The sequence below is a fragment of the Camelina sativa genome, chromosome 16, assembly GCF_000633955.1.
Source record: "Camelina sativa cultivar DH55 chromosome 16, Cs, whole genome shotgun sequence".
Taxonomy (NCBI): Eukaryota; Viridiplantae; Streptophyta; class Magnoliopsida; order Brassicales; family Brassicaceae; genus Camelina; species Camelina sativa.
The window spans coordinates 18,755,046-18,774,183 of NC_025700.1; the positions used below are offsets into that span (position 1 = coordinate 18,755,046).

The 19,138-nt window shown below is 39.3% G+C and overlaps 4 protein-coding genes across 7 annotated transcripts; 2 read left to right on the plus strand and 2 right to left on the minus strand.

Moving 5' to 3' along the window:
• Nucleotides 313–3,443, plus strand: LOC104751148 (protein HOTHEAD-like). The gene is made up of 6 exons (XM_010473038.2): nucleotides 313–493; nucleotides 945–1,326; nucleotides 1,639–1,949; nucleotides 2,030–2,415; nucleotides 2,501–3,069; nucleotides 3,151–3,443. Exons 1-6 carry the CDS (start codon nucleotides 421–423, stop codon nucleotides 3,203–3,205), a joined length of 1,776 nt encoding a protein of 591 aa, XP_010471340.1. The 5' UTR covers nucleotides 313–420; the 3' UTR covers nucleotides 3,206–3,443.
• On the minus strand, nucleotides 3,523–4,725 carry LOC104751151 (LOB domain-containing protein 7). The gene has a single exon (XM_010473043.1). The coding sequence runs from the start codon at nucleotides 4,311–4,313 to the stop codon at nucleotides 3,666–3,668; it is 648 nt and encodes a 215-aa protein (XP_010471345.1). The 5' UTR covers nucleotides 4,314–4,725; the 3' UTR covers nucleotides 3,523–3,665.
• On the minus strand, nucleotides 3,907–9,826 carry LOC104751150 (beta-galactosidase 17-like). 4 transcript variants are annotated; one of them, XM_010473040.2, is made up of 20 exons: nucleotides 9,470–9,807; nucleotides 9,164–9,280; nucleotides 8,885–9,080; nucleotides 8,673–8,761; nucleotides 8,318–8,398; nucleotides 7,946–8,040; nucleotides 7,586–7,656; nucleotides 7,388–7,478; nucleotides 7,189–7,306; nucleotides 7,007–7,102; nucleotides 6,876–6,924; nucleotides 6,616–6,800; nucleotides 6,416–6,487; nucleotides 6,127–6,279; nucleotides 5,980–6,030; nucleotides 5,656–5,806; nucleotides 5,386–5,531; nucleotides 5,242–5,307; nucleotides 4,986–5,093; nucleotides 3,907–3,977 (listed from the first exon to the last, which is right to left on the minus strand). In XM_010473040.2, exons 1-19 carry the CDS (start codon nucleotides 9,620–9,622, stop codon nucleotides 4,989–4,991), a joined length of 2,085 nt encoding a protein of 694 aa, XP_010471342.1. In that variant the 5' UTR covers nucleotides 9,623–9,807; the 3' UTR covers nucleotides 3,907–3,977; nucleotides 4,986–4,988. The 4 variants fall into 4 exon arrangements, with proteins under 4 accessions (XP_010471342.1, XP_010471341.1, XP_010471343.1 ...); XM_010473039.2 differs by lacking the exon at nucleotides 3,907–3,977 and having other exon boundaries at nucleotides 4,812–5,093; nucleotides 9,470–9,803; XM_010473041.2 differs by lacking the exon at nucleotides 3,907–3,977 and having other exon boundaries at nucleotides 4,812–5,093; nucleotides 9,164–9,274; nucleotides 9,470–9,801.
• Nucleotides 10,379–11,368, plus strand: LOC104751152 (abscisic acid receptor PYL3). Its single transcript, XM_010473044.2, has one exon. The coding sequence runs from the start codon at nucleotides 10,585–10,587 to the stop codon at nucleotides 11,215–11,217; it is 633 nt and encodes a 210-aa protein (XP_010471346.1). The 5' UTR covers nucleotides 10,379–10,584; the 3' UTR covers nucleotides 11,218–11,368.

The window sequence follows — 19,138 nt, forward strand, 5'->3', positions numbered from 1 at the left end:
GATGATCACACGTCTTTTTCATTTACTATTTTCGACAAAAATGGGACACACCCAGAAATCAAAATTTAACGTTCAAGTGTAGACCACCACAATCTATTTATTACCAACTTATTTATTTTACTGCATAATGTTTTACTGAGTGTTGTTGTCTAACCAAAAACCTCGATGTATACCATGTGTAATAATACGTACATTCGTAGAAATGGGTACATATATGTATTATATGTAACAACATATAGAGACACATGTGGTTGTAATTAATATAGTTGCTCTGTTGGATCGTTAGTGTTATTTATAGGAGAAGGAAACACACAAAACAAGACCATTCATGAAAAGCCACATAAGAAGTTGATGCAGAAGCAAATAATAATTAAAAAATAAAAGAAAAAGCTCTTCAAGTTTTGGTTTCTGCAGTCTCCAATGGCTCTCAAGCTCTTTCTCTTTGCTCTTCTTCTCTGTCTCCCGGCTTCTCTCTCCTCCACTGCTTCTAAAGGTCACCACTCCTCACTTCTCTCTTCCTCTCTTGAGTCTTGACTAAACATGATGCTCATCACAGAGTTTAACTTAATTTTTTCTTCTTAGTGTTGGTTTTGTTGTAAACTCTTTTTTTTTTTTTCGTCTCTCTCTTAGTCGTAGACGATTCTGCGTAGTTCTTGCGCTCATTATATGTTCGAACTTTTTCGTATTAAGCATTTAAGCTTCTCCTTCTGTTTCTTGATATGTAATTAAAAAAAGAACTCTGTTTCTTGGATACATCATGACCGAATCTGGAGTGATCAGGAAAGTAACAGTACAGTCTTTTTTACGCGCAACTGTTGTGTTGTTTCTTGGGTTATGTTCTGCTAACACACATTTAATGGTGTATTTACTTCTACTACCAACTACTTCATCATTATTTTAAATAAACTGACAGAAATAATAAAAATAATAACATTATTTTGTAGGTAAAGAGAAGTTTAATCCATACAGATACACATTCATCGATAAAGCAAGCACATTCTCATCGTCTTCGTCATCATCCTTCTCATCCAACGGTCAAGATTCGTCTTACGACTACATAGTCATCGGCGGCGGAACCGCAGGCTGTCCTCTCGCCGCAACGCTGTCGCAGAATTTTAACGTTCTTGTTTTGGAAAGAGGTGGCGTTCCGTTTACAAACGCGAACGTTTCTTTCCTCAGGAACTTCCACATCGGACTTGCTGACACGTCAGCTACCTCCGCGTCACAGGCGTTTGTTTCCACTGACGGCGTTTACAACGCTCGCGCTAGAGTTCTCGGCGGTGGTTCTTGTATTAACGCCGGTTTTTACTCCAGAGCCGATGATGCGTAAGTCTAAAATAATAAATATACGAGAATAAATAAATAAAATCATTATTGGTGTAGTCGATGCCTCGTGTCCTTATGATAGATATATGTAACATTTATGAAAACGCACCGATCGAGAATGTTATGTTTTCTTATTAATAATAACGGGGCCATTGATAGGACCTTGTCTTTCAATATATTTCACACATATCAAACTAACATTATTTGTAACTAATAAATTCTCCCTTTAAGTAAAATTTGCAATAATTTCATATTTTACTTACTTTTTTCCTAGGTTTTTTTTATCTAATGAAGGCTTATTGTCACATTCAGGTTTGTGAAGCGAGCAGGATGGGATCCGAAGCTAGTGAAGGAGTCGTATCCGTGGGTGGAGAGAGAGATCGTTCATCAGCCCAAGTTAACTTTATGGCAGAAAGCTCTAAGAGACAGTCTTTTAGAGGTCGGAGTCAGACCTTTCAATGGCTTCACTTACGATCACGTCTCCGGAACCAAAATCGGCGGTACAATTTTCGACAGATTTGGCCGACGTCATACCTCTGCGGAGCTTCTCGCTTACGCTAACCCTCAGAAGCTTAGAGTCTTGATCTATGCTACTGTGCAAAAAATCGTCTTTGACACTTCCGGTACTGATAAATTTTTGTGTCTACCAAATCGTTAGAAGGTTGAAAAGGTTTTTTTAACTTTGTTTGGTTTTTGGGTTTAGGAACAAGGCCTAGAGTAACAGGAGTGATATTCAAAGACGAAAATGGTAATCAACACCAGGCTCTTCTTTCGAATAGAAAGGGAAGTGAAGTGATCTTATCTAGTGGAGCCATGGGGTCACCACAGATGCTCATGTTAAGTGGGATTGGTCCTAAGAAGGAGCTTCAGAGGCTGAAGATTCCTGTGGTTCTAGAGAATGAGCATGTAGGTAAAGGAATGGCTGATAATCCCATGAACACGATCTTGGTGCCTTCAAAGGCGCCTATAGAGCAGTCTCTTATACAGACTGTTGGAATTACAAAGTTGGGTGTGTATATTGAAGCTAGCACTGGCTTTGGGCAATCCTCTCAGAGTATTCATACTCACTATGGGATTATGTCGGGCAAGGTAACCATAGACTAATTAATTTTGCTCTTAATGTCTTTTTAGGAAAATGTGGTTTGATGTAATGGTGCTTTGATTTTTCATGCAGAATGAATTGTTTTCTACCATTCCTACAAAGCAGAGGAAACCAGAAGCAACGCAAGCTTACACTAGAAGAAACAAATACCAACTTCAAGAATCGTTCAATGGAAGTTTCATCTTGGAGAAACTAGCTTACCCACTCTCTAGAGGGCATTTGAGCTTGGTCAACACGAATGTAGATGACAACCCTTCAGTCACCTTCAATTACTTCAAACACCCGGTGGATCTCCAACGCTGTGTTGAAGCCATTCGTCTGGTTTCCAAAGTAGTGACGTCTAAGCGCTACCTAAACTACACACAGTGCGAGAAGGAAAACGTACACAAGATGCTTAGCTTAAGCGTCAAGGCAAACATCAATCTAAGGCCAAAGCAACTAAATGATACCGAATCAATGGCTCAGTTCTGCAAAGACACAGTTGTCACAATCTGGCATTACCATGGTGGATGTCTTGTGGGTAAAGTTGTGAGCCCTAACCGCAAAGTTCTTGGTGTCGACAGGCTCAGAGTTGTTGATGGTTCCACGTTTGACGAGTCTCCAGGAACCAACCCTCAAGCTACGCTTATGATGATGGGAAGGTAAATCGAATACCAACATAATGAATCAGAGGTTTCCTTATAATTCAATATATAAACAGAGGATTTTGTTAATCTTTGCAGATACATGGGAGTCAAGATACTTCGGAAGAGACTTGGAAACAATGCTGGTGTTTAGTTTGCGGATTCAGCTTTTTATCGTAGACAATCTTCGTACCAGATAACTCTGTTGTGGAATTTGTGTTGGAGAATATCTCTCTCTGTCTCTTCCTCTGGCTATTTTGATATTCGATTCATTGAAGTATAGGATCATATTGTCTAATGAACTGTGTGTGTAACCCTATTTTGCAATCGGTCTTGTTGCTTGTGTGAAATGTCTTTTGGTTTTTTTAAAGGCTTGCGTGAAATGTTGATCATGATTTCTGCTTGAAATACTATCCTTTCCGTCCTGGCCTGATTAACTTGTCTTACGAAACTCGATTGTGACATATTAGGTAGCTAAAGAGAACATTATATTAATGCTTTGCTACCTTTGCAAATTCTGAGAAATACAAGAAATACGATAAATCCTATAGCAAGATGTTAACGAAAAACTAGAAAACCTAAACCTGAACATAAGACTAAGGGACTAAAAACTTCTAATTGATGGGCGACGATGACATGAGTATCTGCCTCAATAGATTGTTTTGTTCCTGATCAGAGATTGTTGTTCTCTCCTCAAGCTTAACCTTGCTGGTTTGTTCGGGCATCTTCAATAACATCTCGTAATTGATCGGACTCTCCTGCTGCTGCATCTCTTGATGTTGTTGCACGTTCTGAAAGCCATAACCGTCGACATTAACGTATTCATCTTCTTGTTGTAATAGTTCTCCGTAGGAATAGCATCCGAAGGGAAGATCTTGCCTTTGCCTTTGCTCCTGCTGATGAGCTAGAGAGCGACACATAGCGATCTGCTGATGAGTAAAGTTAAGCTCAGCTTGACAACACTCGATCTTGCGCTTAAGGTCACACATAACCCTGTAAAGCCCTCCTATTGGATCTAGGGCACGAGCGTTAGCGTGGTAGATAAGGTTCTGCATAGCGATGTCTCGTTGAGATTCTTCGACTCCTTTGATCATCTTGGTGATGTTGCTTACTCCAAAGAGTTTATGAGCGTTCAGAAACTGCTTTGGGCGATCTTGTGGGAAATAAGGAGCAAGAATACAGTTCTTTGTACACTTTTTCCTTTGGTATTTACAGGCAGCGCACGCTATCGTGGAGCCACCGGAGTGAGCGCTGAAGGACATTAGGGTTTTTATGGTTTGGGATATATGGAAGTTTTAGGGTTTCCCAGAGGTTCCTGTTCCTTGATTTTCTCCTTAAGAGAAGGGGAACGAGAGAGAGGATCGTGGAGAGAGTTGTGGATAGAGAAATTTTCGGAGGATATGGTTATGTTTTCAGAGAGATTTTGTTTGTTAAATAGAGTACTAACAATAGCAAATTTTTTTTTAATTTTAGAGAATTCATTATATAATCAGATATTATCTGTTAGGAATAATTATATTTTGATCAGATTTTAGTTGATTTTATAGTTTTTATTTTTCCAGTGTTTAATTGGATTTTCTATTGGTCTAATTGGATTATATTTTTCTAGTGTATGTACCATTTTTATTTATGTGGATAACATCTATTATTGGTAGGATTATCTAATCATTTATTAATGTTTTGGTTAAGTTATTTATATTCTTTTTTCTTTTGATAAAATTTTTGGATTCGGACTTGGAAATGTTTTTTGGACCATGAAATCATTTTAATCGGGTCTGGATTTTATAAAAAAATACATTAATAAAATTTTCAAAGTCGATTTTAAATATTTTATCATCTAACATATGATTTGGAATAGTGGCGCGTATTGGTAACGAGTTAACTGCTCTGATTGCTAATAGAGGAAGTGGTAGATGGAAGGAGGATGAACTGACCGGCTACAATTGATTAACTTTGGAATCATTTGAACCGCATGTGAAGTCTTGCATATCCACTGACTCCAGCCAAAGCTCTAGATGTGGAGATTCCAACTCGAAAATCACCTGCAAAAGTTTTCAACCAATCTAAGTAATGGCTGGAACTGGAATGATGAGGATATATATAGAGAGACTCTTTGGTTTCCAAACAAGAAAATGGTTCCATTCCTCTGTCCTAACTAGCGAAAAAGGGTCAAATCTCATGTTCACATACCAAGGTATTTTTGCCAGGTTTAAGAAGCGGCGCAGGAACATAGAGGTTGCACTGCGGTCCAACAGACTGCAAAAAAGTATCATGTGTAAGAGAGACTGTGCATTGGATGAAGCTTTATAGGGGATGTGAGGACAGAGCTTTTACCGGCCAATATCTTCCGATGTTGAATTTATTGACAAAAGCAACTCCTTTACCCCAACCGTTGAATGATAGATATGTGTCTTTGATTTCTTCTGCACTGTCGATAAAGAACTCACCAGCAAACAGCGCTGGTTCCTTTTGACTGACATCTAAAGTTATGGGCATAATTAAGAACCAATTAGTTTCATTCATGCCCCTACTAGTAGATATTGAACACAGGAGAAAAACATCTTTCATTCTTAACTCAATGCTTAAAAAAATTAGAGCACTAACCATTAGTAAGATTGAACTGCTCACTTCTCTTTTTGGTACAATGCATCTCGAAACTGGGATTTGGCATTTGATTCAGGTTGTGAAAAGGAATTGGTATCATCTTCCACCCATGGAGAATTTGACCATCTAGATAAACCGAAGACAAAATACCCTGAAATGTAATACAAACTACAAAGTAAACCTTTTGAACGAGCTGCCTGGCTAATGTAAAAGGCTACCGTAGATTTCAAAATTTTGACACCTGTGAATATCAAATTCACTTTGGTATAAGAAGTGATCTAGAAAAAAAATCTGAATAAGAAATGTTTGTAAAATGAGACTTACCTTCTCATCAAAGATATATGGCCCGTAATTTACACGACCCATGTTTTCAACCTACAAGAAACAGGAGCACTCAGTAGAGCTAAAGAGTCCTTATAGAGGTAAAGAGTTGGAAAACAGGAGCACTCTGAGGATTTATGGATTTTTTACCAGAATAAATAAGCTAGTGTTGGAATTACACTCAGTAATTGGAAGAGAAAGAGGTTGGTTGTTCCATCTCTCAGTTGTACCAATGTATCTCAGTACTCTCACATCAACATCTTGGGAAAAGCACGAAACAAACACTTGAGCTCTGTCATGAACCTGCAACTCATCATGTTAGACGATGACCCTTATACTGCTTCTGGATTTATGTATCCTATATTCTATTTTTACCATGATTGAAACTATGTTTACATATTTCCATTGGATACAGACGAAAGGAAACAGAGGCTAATACCTTGGGTATTTTTAGTATATTCCCACTCTTTTTTGTGATGTATGAAGATTCATATAAAAGAAATCCGAACATCTGGGAGCAAGACAATAGAAAATCACTTTATAGAAAGGGCAATAGTATTAGACCATTTCATGGTGAGTGGGGAAACGCTTAGGCTGCTCCGCCAGATATAAGGAATATAGACAATTGATATTACATACCTGTCCAGCAGATTCCATTGAAATTGGGTTGGAGGAGGTGATCACATCTGCAGGATCCGTCATACTAACTAAATCAAATAGCGATGTTGTCATCTGCATCTTGATAGAACCATACGCTTTCAGTTGCTTGGAGGGGGTAATGGAGTGTGGTACAGCATTGTACTTCTTAATCACTCTCTGAAGAGCTGCAAATAGCACAAAGGTTATTAAGGAAACAAAGTAAGACTGCAAAATCGCTAAAAGCAATCATAAGATCAAACCTTGGAATTTTGGATTATCTATGTCACCAGACTCCTTAATGGGAGCATCCTGAAATGACAAAAATAAAACTATTACTACTTATAGTTAAGTATTTGTAATAGTAGCAGGTAATGATGTGAATTTGCCCTACATAGTCGTAGGATGTCAGATCAGGTTTATAGTCGAATTCTGTAGAGCCAGTATTTGCGCCATTGTAGAAACCAAAGTTTGTTCCTCCATGCACCATCTGAACATCACATTACACAATCCTCACTATCATCGTGAATCCCTATCTGGTAAACACTGATACGCAAAAACAATTTAAGCACATACATAAAGCACAGCAGAACCATTTCGAGATAGTATTTTTTCAAGAGAAGCTGCTGTAAATTCAGCATCAGTTTTTGCAATCTTCTCACCCCAATGCGTGAGCCAACCAGTATAGAACTCCCTGTAACAAAAAACTCAGTAGATCTAAATGACAAAATTAATTCACAGCAGAAGTAGAAGGGTGGGAGGAGAAGAGACTCACGAGGAAAGTGGAGGTGATCTTCCTGGAGCATTAAACTTCTTTTGCAATTCAAATATTGGCCAGGGATCATCACCGGTTGTGAAATCAACAGCTATCAGAGAAAGAAGTTGCTCGTCATTGTTATATATCAACGTCATACACAGACCATTATTCAGTTTACTATGAATCATGGATGCAGAGGAAGCACATACTATATATCTGAGTAGACATCATCCGCAGGGACAGTTCCTTTCTCAAGAGTTTCTCTTCTCCCTCCATCTGTTGTGTACCTAAAAGATTATTCATTATGAGAAACAAGAAACGTTCTTACTTAACCAAGAACTGCTTAGGTGATTTAACTTGGAAACTCAACACAATCTATTTTCACAGAAAGATGGTTTTAAGGTGCAGAACAAAACACTAATAAATATTACCGGTAACAAACGAGAGCCAACACATGAGATGCAATTCTTAAGAGAATTTCAAGGCGCACATAAAAATTCACCCTAAGCAAACTAAAACAGAAAGTAACAGGGTACATAGTTCACTGGAGTAGAAACCAAAGAAATTAAGTCTTACACAATAATGTCATCCCCCAGGTGTCCCCTAGCCATACTAACTAGATTACGAAGATAGGCTTTGTCATTTCCATATGAACCATATTCATTTTCAATCTGCAAAAAGTAGCCTACATTTAGTAAACAAGCTTGCTAATTTAAGAGATCTATGACAGGGACTTGGGCCCTAGCTTCACATTGGTCAACCATAGTGTTCCAGTCTAAGGAAACTATACACAAAGACATCTTATTTAAAAAATTCATCCAAAAGTTTAACTTAGTTAGGCTACTCAGTAATGAAGCCGACACATCTATCAACTGCAATTATCCAGCAATCACTAGAATACCAGATCAAGATAAATTACAAAGTCGACCATCGCTGTTGATCATGTACCTGAACCATTATAACAGGACCCCCGTTGCTGTAAAGCAGAGGAAATACCTTCGGTAACAGAACATCCCACCATCTTTCAACCTGTGATATGTTTCCTCATGAATAACTCTACTTTGAACATAATGCATAACAACAGTCTACAGAATAATGGGGCTTTTTATTGTTAGTTTGCATAAAAACAGCCTTTCTCTTCTATAAATTGTGAAAACGTGATCATAACTTCCACTCATTTTCCAAAATTCACCACATAATTTTTCTTGTTAATTACTGCAAAGATAATAATTGAGAACTCTAGCATGCAGATGATGGATAACTCCAGTTATCTACTAATTGCTTCATTTAACTGATAACTTACCAACTTAAGATATGCCGGATCTGATGTCCTTAGTTGGAGACGTGGTTTCACAGCAAGTACCCAAGCAGGAAATCCCCCCAAATCCCATTCTGCAACGGAGACGAAAACATTTTTCAGCAATAGTTTCTGTGTAAAAGCAAATCTTCCACAAGATAAGGTGAAAACATTGGTATTAACTCAACAACATACACAAGAGTGAAATTAACACAGACCTCCACATATATAAGGTCCTGCGCGCAACATAACCAGAAAATCTAGTTTCTGACACAGCTTAAGAAAGGACACAAGATCACCAATACCCTCAAAAACCATCATTCCAGGCTTTGGCTCATGCAGATTCCAAGGAACGTATACTTGAATAGTATTAAGGCCTAGAGTCTTGGCTTTTAGAAGCCGATCTTCCCAGTACTGCATCCATAATTCTAGCATTACGTCATCAATCATATATATTCTAAACATCAACAGAAAGGGCACAGTACGTCAGTCAGTACCTCAGGAAGAACACGAAAGTAATGCAAATCACCACCAATGATCTGAAAAGCAATTCCATCTTTCCAAAAAATGTCATCTTTGATATAAAACTTCCGAGATGATGTTATTATCTGCAACTTTTGAGATGAAAGTTAACAACTTTTTACATGAAATGAGATCCATATTAACATAAATTGCTTGGTAGTTGAAGGTATGCATCCACTCTAGTAGTTGAAAAGTACCAAGACTCTCTCTTTTGTGCACGAATACCCAAAAGAGTAGACAAACAAGAAGCAATTAGGAGATAAAGTACGAATCTTGATTACCTTCTCTCCCCGAGGTAGTGAAGGAAGCAGAGACAGTGAAGGAAGAAGAGCGAAGAGAGGAACGGAGATTCCGACAGCTACAAGAAGCAACACGAAATCCAGTTGATGTCTTCCCATTGATGATGGCCAGCTACGCCTGCTTGTCATCGCCATCGTCCCTTCCGTTCCGTTCGTCGTCTCTGCCAATTTCGTGGCGGAAATAAATCAAACCGGTTATGACCGGTCTAAATAAATTCAACCTCTAAACCGGTTCCAGTGAAACTTAATGCCGGGTTTATATATCACACCGTCAGAGACTGATTGTAACTTTCAAACCAATCAACATTTACATAAGAAACTGTCTCTGTTACTACATAAAAGTCACAACAAGAAGTTGAAATATACCGATCGAGTTCCTAACTTGATGTTGCTATTGCTTATCTCAACAGCTCAACTTTGTAACTTCGTTCTCACGTGCACATCACGTGCCGATAAGAGTAATGGACTTGGTCTAAAAATTTGCTAAAAAAGCCTCAAAACCAATTGTGTTGTGTTGTTGTAAATTGGACATGGGCTCAACTCATTTCCTTTTTTCTTTGTGATTTCGATTTTGTTAAATTTATAAGCAACTTGCATACAACAATACAACCAACGCCGCCCATGATGTTGTTGCTTGCACTAGAGTCATTCCACTTTGCATATATTGTGGTTTTACACATTCTTTCTAAGAGAATAACAAACTTTTCTTCCACTATATATACACCCTAAATAGGGGCATAGATCTTTCTTCTACGTCTTGCATATCATACTAAATTAACAAATTTTGATTAGATTCCATTTTAGATGCTTTATTTTGTTTTTTAAATCTAAAAAGATGATCTATAGGTAGCTCCTGAAGGATCCAATGAGTCATATAATAATGAGATTTGATGTCACGTTCACATTTTCACACCGAATTTTTCTAAAAAAGCCGAATAACAAAGGCAATTTATTAGTGCAGCTCAACTCCAGCATTAGTCAAACACAATATCAATATATATCAAATCTCCATTAACATATTCTATATATAGAATCAGTCATATAGCTATATCTTCGTTACACACCTTTCTTCTCAAAAGTACACCCCAAATTAAACCATGAACCCTAATGATCTTGCTCCAATCCATGGTCCATCATCATCATCATCAACAACAACATCATCGTCGACACCATACGGATTAACGAAGGAAGAGTTCTCAACACTAGACTCTATCATCCGAACACACCACACGTTCCCAAGATCGTCAAACACGTGCACGTCCCTCATAACACACCGCGTAGACGCACCAGCAAACGCCATATGGAGATTCGTCCGAGACTTCGCCAATCCAAACAAATACAAACACTTCATCAAGAGTTGCACCATCAGAGGTAACAACGGTAACGAGATTAAAGTTGGGACCATAAGAGAAGTCAGCGTCGTGTCTGGTCTCCCAGCGTCGACAAGCGTTGAGATACTCGAAGCTCTAGATGAAGCGAAGCGGATCTTGAGTTTTCGTGTTCTTGGAGGAGAGCACCGGTTAAATAATTACCGGTCGGTTACATCGGTTAACGAGTTCGTCGTCTTGGAGAAGGATAAGAAGAAGAGAGTGTACAGTGTGGTTTTGGAGTCATACATTGTTGATATACCAAAAGGTAACACGGAGGAAGATACGAGGATGTTTGTGGATACTGTCGTTAAATCGAATCTACAAAATCTCGCCGCCGTTTCCACGGCTTCTCCGACTTGATAATTTTTTTTTGTGTTGAAAATATCTTGTGTGTATATATGATAATAGTGGGCCGTAAATGGGCCGATTAATGTGTTTGGTGGAATATACATGTGTGGAATGTGAGGTGTGTATATGTAACCTATGGGTTTTAGTGGGCTTCGTAAACCTCAAATTTATTTACGAAAGGCATTGAAGTAAATTGATGGCAGATATCTGATTTATTTTAGTTACGTATTTGTAAAAGATTTCACACTTTTCTTTTTTTTTTTTCACTTTTTCAGTCATACTAATCGACACAAATTGTTAACAAGCTCGTTAACGGGAATACTAATACTGTAAACCTCCAGCTACGACACTACTTAGATTGTTAGATATGTAGTATCTGTTTTTTTTTATAGGCCAAGAAACTTAATGGCATCTGCCTTCAGCATTTGTCACAAAGATTCTTGAAACCATTAATACCATGAAAGAAACGAATACACGTATGGCGTATGCACGACGTATCACTATATGGGAACACCGTGAAGTATATTCGTGTCTAAATGATGAGTGATTCGAGATATATGATTCTGTATTTTGATAGTTGGGACCGCATGGTTAATTGATGGCTCATCACGTGAATTCCATAAAATTTAGGCCATGAATGGTTGTTGGTTTTTAAATGGTTTTTAGATTATGGTTTTCGGTTTTTAGTTTTTGGTTTATAGTTTTCACAATAGATATTAGTTTTTTTTTTGAACTTTTTATTTACAAAATAAATAAAAGAAAAGGAGAAGATCGTGAGTGTTTTCTTAAAATCTTCAATTTAGTGGATTTTGGTTTCTATTAAGAATTGTAAATAAAACCAAAAAACTAATTTTCCTATTTTTAAGAGAGTCTATTTTGGCTAAGAACTTGAATGGATAAAAAATAGCTTTTTGAAAAACAAAATTCATAAACTATTGTAAAATCTACTGCCATTCAAGGATTTAGAATTGGGATATCAAGAAATGTACTAATGTAACAACTTTTTTAAGGTGACAAAATACACATGATGAATATGACGAAACAGCATAATATGTGAGACGAGATTCATGTAAGAATGTATTGAAGTGATGATTGTATTACATTCTAGAGAGCCGCTTATATACACAGCTACAGAGCTAGGATATTACAATAGACATTTATGTAAATATACTTATGTACATATATAGAATCCCAATCATGAACTTAATCGAATCAATCATTGATATGATTAGATCCGTGTATCCTCATTACGCCCCCGCAAGACGGAGGGGGGACTTGACACTCTGATCTTGTTGACAAATTCACTGAACGCAGCCCGCGGTAGTGGTTTAGTTAGAGCATCCGCTAGCTGATCCCTGGGAGAAACATGGACGACCCTTAAAGCACCGGACTGAACCTGATTTCTGATGAAATGATAATCCAAAGCTACATGTTTCATCCTTGAGTGGAAAACAGGATTTTCACATAAATATGTGGCCCCAATGTTATCACAATATATTACTGGCACACGCGGCAAATATAAACCAAGTTCTTGTAAGAGGGAACAAATCCAGGTGAGCTCCGTCGAAGTGTTGGCTACGGAACGATACTCAGCCTCCGTAGAGGAGCGGGCAATGCTCTGTTGCTTCTTAGAGGACCATGAGATAGGATGCGTACCAAGGTAGACAATGTACCCATTTGTGGAGACATAATCATCATAATCCCCTGCCCAATCTGCATCCGTATAAGCACGTAATGATCGATTGGACCCACGGTAGAGAAGAATACCATAATCCGATGTGCCAGCCAAGTAACTTAAAACACGCTTAGCAGCCGTCCAATGATCTGAAGTTGGTTGATGCATAAACTGTGATAGAGGGTTGACAACATAGGAAATGTCAGGCCTTGTAAAGGCAAGGTATTAGAGGCTGCCAACCATAGCATGAAACTCCGTTGGATCCGATAGAGGCGTCCCTGAACGCAATGTGAGTTTTGGTGTCTTCGCCATCGGTGTAGTTACCGGTATAGCACCGAACATGTTTGTCTTCGTAAACAAATCAATGACATATTTTCGTTGACTGATATAAAGACCTGTCGGACCTCGCTTAGCTTCAATGCCCAAGAAATAATGTAATTCTTCATGATCCTTGACAGAGAAACGAGTGGCAAGAGCATCGAGAGTTTGACGCAGCAATTCATTGTCATTACCGGTAACCAGAATATCATCAACATATACTAGCATATAAAAAATAGACTTGCCTTTCTTGAGTATGAACAAGGATGTATCAGAGACTGAATTGTGAAATCCAAACTGAATTAAATAAGTGTGTAACTCAACATACCAGGCTCGAGGACCTGTTTCAAGCCATAGACAGCCTTCCGGAGTCGACAGACGTAGTATGGGCGATCAACATCAACAAATCCTGGCGGTTGCTCCATATACACTTCCTCTGTGAGTGTGCTTTGGAGAAAGGTGTTGTTGACGTCAAGTTGACGTATTGGCTAGGAAAAATTAACAGCAACATCGAGAACTATGCGGATCATGGTGGACTTGATGACCAGACTAAATGTGGCAGAGTAATGAGACCCGGACGTTGCGTATATCCTTTGGCGACCAGCCGTGCTTTATAATGGTTTAAATATCCATCGAAATTATACTTGGTCGTAAAAATCCACCGGCAGCCAACAATCATTGTGGAAGGAGGAGGAGGAGGGACCAGATCCCATGTGCGATAACCAACCTGAGCATTGAACTCAGTGGACATCGTGCTAACGTTTATCTTTGAGAGCTTGAGCAACGGGTCGAGGTTCAGTGGTGGGAAGAGCAGTAAGAGCTAAGGCATATTTGGTATTTGGTTTGGAGATGCCCGATTTGGCACGAGTGGACATGGAGTGAGTATTGGTGGGTGGTATTTGGACAGCGACATTGGCCGGTGGAGGCGGTGGAGAAGATGAGGAGGAAGAGGTCGTGCGATTGGAGGATTGTGAGGAAGAGGGTGAAGTGGAACGGGCCAAAACATTTGAGTGTTGGTGAACCGAGGTTGTGGAGGTTGTTTGATGGGCTATGGTATTTGTTTTTTTGTTGTTGGGCCGAGTTTGGTGAGGCTTGGCGTGAAACTGAATTATTGGAGGGTTGGGTAAAATTTGTGGAGGAGCTATTAGACAAGGTTGGTTGCTGGGCTGAGGAATGCAGTCCATTATAATTTGGAGCAGTGGGCTTAGAGGAGGGAGAAACAGAAGGAGACAAAGGCGGAGAAGGTAATACCTGAGGTGAGATCGGTAACGGAGACAACGATGGGTGAAGGTCATGACGAGGGGGTTCCTGCGGCAAAACAAACGGCGATACCGGTACTGATGTATGAGCTGGCCACTGCGTGAGAGGAGGTTCCACAGGAGATATACCATGAGCAATTGGAGATGAAAGGTGAGAGAATAGAAAAGTAGATTCATCAAAACGGACATGTCTTGAGACATAGATACGCGAGGTGGGAATATGGAGACATAAATACGCACTTTGAGTTGCTGAATAACCCAAGAACACACATTGGAGAGATCGATCTTCAAGTTTGTGACGATTATACGGACGTAGCCATGAGTAACACGAGCATCCAAAAATCCGAAGTTTATCATAATTGGGAGCTTGACCAAACAGGTGCTGATATGGTGACTGAAGCGATAGCACCGAAGTAGGTAGGCGATTGATCAAGTAGACCGATACAGCAAACGCAAAGGGCCAGTATGTCTTCGGCATTGAAGCGGTAGAAAGAAGTGTGAGTCCCGTTTCCACAACATGACGATGCTTGCGTTCAGAGATTCCATTATGTTCTGGTGTGTGAGGTGGCGAGGTAAGATGAGAGATGCCATGGCTGGATAGAAACGATCGTAACGCAATAAATTCACCACCATTATCCGTGTATAAGGTACCAATTTTTTCACGAAACCGATTCTCTACCAGACCCTTGAAGGTAATGAATGTACCTTTAACATGGGATTTTTGTTTGAGGGGATAAAGCCAGGTGTAGCGGGTGTAGTGATTAACAATAAGAACGTAGTATTTGTAGTTGTAAGAGGATAAAATTGGTGAACTCCAAACATCTGAAAAAAATATTTCAAGAGGACGAGAGGTTGTGATAGTGGATTGAGAAAAGGGAAGCTTATGACTTTTATTGAGTAAACAATTGGGGCAAGACATGAGTTTTTGAGAAGACGATATCAGAAAAGAAAAGGTAGAAACAAGACTGTTTAAAATTAAAGAGGAGGGGTGTCCCAATCGTGAGTGCCAGGAAGCAAGAGTGGTCTTGGAGCTCTGAGACACAAGCAACGCAGTCGCAGTAGACACAGGCAGAGGTCACTCATAGAGGTCGTTTCTAGTTTTGCCGCGGTGTAACGGGACCCCGTGTTCAGATCCTTCACCTGAAAAGACGCATGAGCAAATTCATCTGTAACTTGATTAGCATTACATAACCGATATACGGATATCAAGTTTTTATGAATGTTGGGAACAGATAAAACTTTATAAATGCAAGAGTCTATTGTGGACAGGTAGAGAAGTAGAACTCGTGTGTGTTATGGGAATAGTGGAGCCATCGGCAACGGTGACACTGGTGTCGCCATGATATGGCTGATGAAGAGACAGATTCTGGAGATCTGACGTAATGTGATGGGTGGCATCACTGTCAACTACCCATGGATCAGGGGAGTATGGAGAACCAAGTGCAAGATTAGCCAGAGGTTGCCACGGAGTGAACGGACTCATCTGGGAAGCACCTACATGTTGAGGCAATTGTGAAGTTGTTGACACCGCTTTGCTGAGTGACCTTGTGTGTTGCAGAATTGACAACGACCCAAGTAGGGTTTCGGACTGCGGGAATCAGAATTGTTGTTGTAATTGTTGTTACGCTGTTTGTTGTTGTAACCACCACAATGATTAGAAGGGAAGCGAGGAGGATGACTGAAAGCATTAGCACTAAATTGGATGTCCCAAACTAGCAAGAGTATCAAGTCGAGCAGTGATGCCATGGAGGTACTCATCAATGGTATGAGTGCCCTTGGTCCAGGTCTTCAATTGTTCGCGGAGTTGTCTAACATGACCGCGACTTGGTTTTGCATAGGTATCAGCAAGAGTCGTCCAGATCTCAGTAGCGGTGGTGGTGCAGGAGAGTATCGACTGCACAGAAAGCGATATAGATCAAAGGAGAGAGCTGTAAATCAGTTGATCCTGTCTTAGCCAGATGGCATAAGCGGGATTCGGAGAGACAACATCGGTGGTGGTGAGCGTAGCGGGAGAAATCTCACCAGAACCATCAAGATGGCTAAGAAGACCATAACCGGCAAGAAGCGCTTGGACCTGCAACTTCCACATGAGATAGTTGATGGCTGTCAACTTGGTGATGTTAGTCATGTTGATGTTGAGCAACGTTTGATTGTTAACAATGACAACATCCGTAACAACTGCAGGAGAGGAGGTATCAGAAAAAGACATGATGGAGAAGCAAAAGAAAAGAAAGAAAAGAAAGAAAATATTTTTATTTTTTATTTTTTTGTGTATAGGATCGTTATGCTCTTGATACCATGTAAGAATGTATTGAAGTGATGATTGTATTACATTCTAGAGAGCCGCTTATATACACAACTACGGAGCTAGGGTATTACAATAGGCATTAATATAAATATACTTATGTACATATATAGAATCCCAATCATGAACTTAATCGAATCAATCATTGATATGATTAGATCTGTGTATCCTCGTTAATTCATTCCCCAAGAGATTATATTATTACCAAACAAAAAGTCCATAATTATAGTGTTTTTGCGTTACCAATATGTCACAATCATCTTGATTAACTTTTTTTTATCACAATATTTTTTTTTATATATAACTAGATGGAATACATTGTGACATACAACTTAAACCGGCGGAAGACAAGGTTTCCCCGGAGTCTAATGCCCAAACAAGGAAAACAAAGCCAGCAGAGGAGTACAAATCCCCGGAAGCATAAGAGAAACCAACACAGAAAACAAACAACAAAGCAAAAGAAAATTTAACCTTGGAAAGAGGATGAACCCAAGAGCTAAAGAAAAGGCAAACTAGGATGAACCTTTAAGAAATAAACTAGTCCCAAACCGCAATGTTTCTTCTTCTGAAGCTGAGTTTTACCAAGGATGCCTNTAGTCAAGATCGTTAGTGACTTGTGTATGATATATAAATTAACAAAGAAAACTCATGTATCAGCAAATATATATAAAAAAATCTGACCACGTTATCTCGCATACTAAACTCTATTTTCATTCCAAGATATTTGGTTCTCAAACATATCACAAGACCATGCTACCAACGCCGTCGTATACTGTTTGCATCTATTAGTTGTCTAGGTCGTTTTTTTTATATATATATATAACTAGGTGGAATACATTGTGACATACAACTTAAACCGGCGAAACACAAGATTTCCCCGAAGTCTAATGTTCAAACAAGAGAAACAAAGCCGGCGGACGAGTACAAATTCCCAGAAGCATAAGAGAAACCAACACAGAAAACAAACAACAAAGCAAAGGAAAATTTAACTTTGGAAAGAGGATGAACCCAAGAGCTAAAGACAAAGGCAAACTAGGATGAACCTTTAAGAAATAAACTAGTCCCAAACCGCAATGTTTCTTCTTCTGAAGCTCTTGAAGCTGAGTTTTACCAAGGATGCCCGAGGCCAATCCAAAAATAACAACCACCACCTCCTATCAATATGAGAGCCAATCTCTCGAAGCAAAAACCAAGAACTTCATAACCCAGCAAACAAGACTCGAACGTTTCTGGATACGACGACGACGACTACAGCGTCCCATAACGTCTAGATAGAAGCCTTCAAAACGCAATCAAATCTAAACAGATTTGCAAAGCAAGACAAGGAGGGAAGTCTAACCGAGACAGCTATCAACCACAACCATGAGAAGGACCAACTGCAGACAAAGGAGACTAGCATTTCTTCAAACAAAACGGAGCCTAAGCTTAGAGAGGGAAACAAGCCTTGTGGGAATCAAAGGAAGGACGATATAAACAAGGGTGATAGGAAGGTAAAGGCTGGGCGGGTAACGCAAACACAACCACACAACACTGACGACTTCCAATCGAACAACACATGAACGAAAGAACACATGGAAGGACCTAGCAAAGAAGATACCTTATTCTTCGAGTCATACCGTGGATCTACCTGATCCGGAATTGCTAGCAAAATCTCTGCAAAATGACACTTCCAACCGTCTCCACAAACCCAAATTGAGACTCGAAGCAAGCCAAACGATTCCCCAGTCCAAAGCCAAACATATACTTAAACGACTAATCCAAGAAATTGAACAAACTAAAACAGTTCCATTTAGCTTTAGACAATGGTGAAGAAGATATCAGAAGGTTAGCTTACCAAGCTAAAGAAACAAGCGAGACCACAGCCACAGATTCGAGAGCAAATTTTGGTAATCACCATGAAACTCAAAAATCTGTCGAATCTTCCAAAAAATAGATCTAGGAGACCCACGAAACAACTCTCTCAGGAGAAGCTGGTCGACGACGAAACTCGCAAGTCCCGCCGTGAAGATCTTCCGTCTCAACCAAAGTGAAGCCAATCTCCACCGAAATCCAAGAGTTAAAGGAAGCAAAGAACTAAACAACAACAGCAAAAGAGAGACTAAGGTACCCTCTCACAGCAGTGGTGAAAAGCGCCGACCACCGGAGAAGGTAAACGGAGAACTGAAGCTTGTTGACGTCTAGGGCGAACTCTTCTTTAGGAAAGATGGNTTTTTTTTTTTTTTTTTTTTGTCTATTCTTGCAAAAAAATGTCCATTTTTTTATCATCTTGATTAACTTATTCGAATATTTAAGCGGTTAAGTTAAGCTATTAACCAAAAAAGAAAAAGAAGTAATTAATAATCGATGTGTGTATTTTGTTGAAAATAAAAGTCAGTC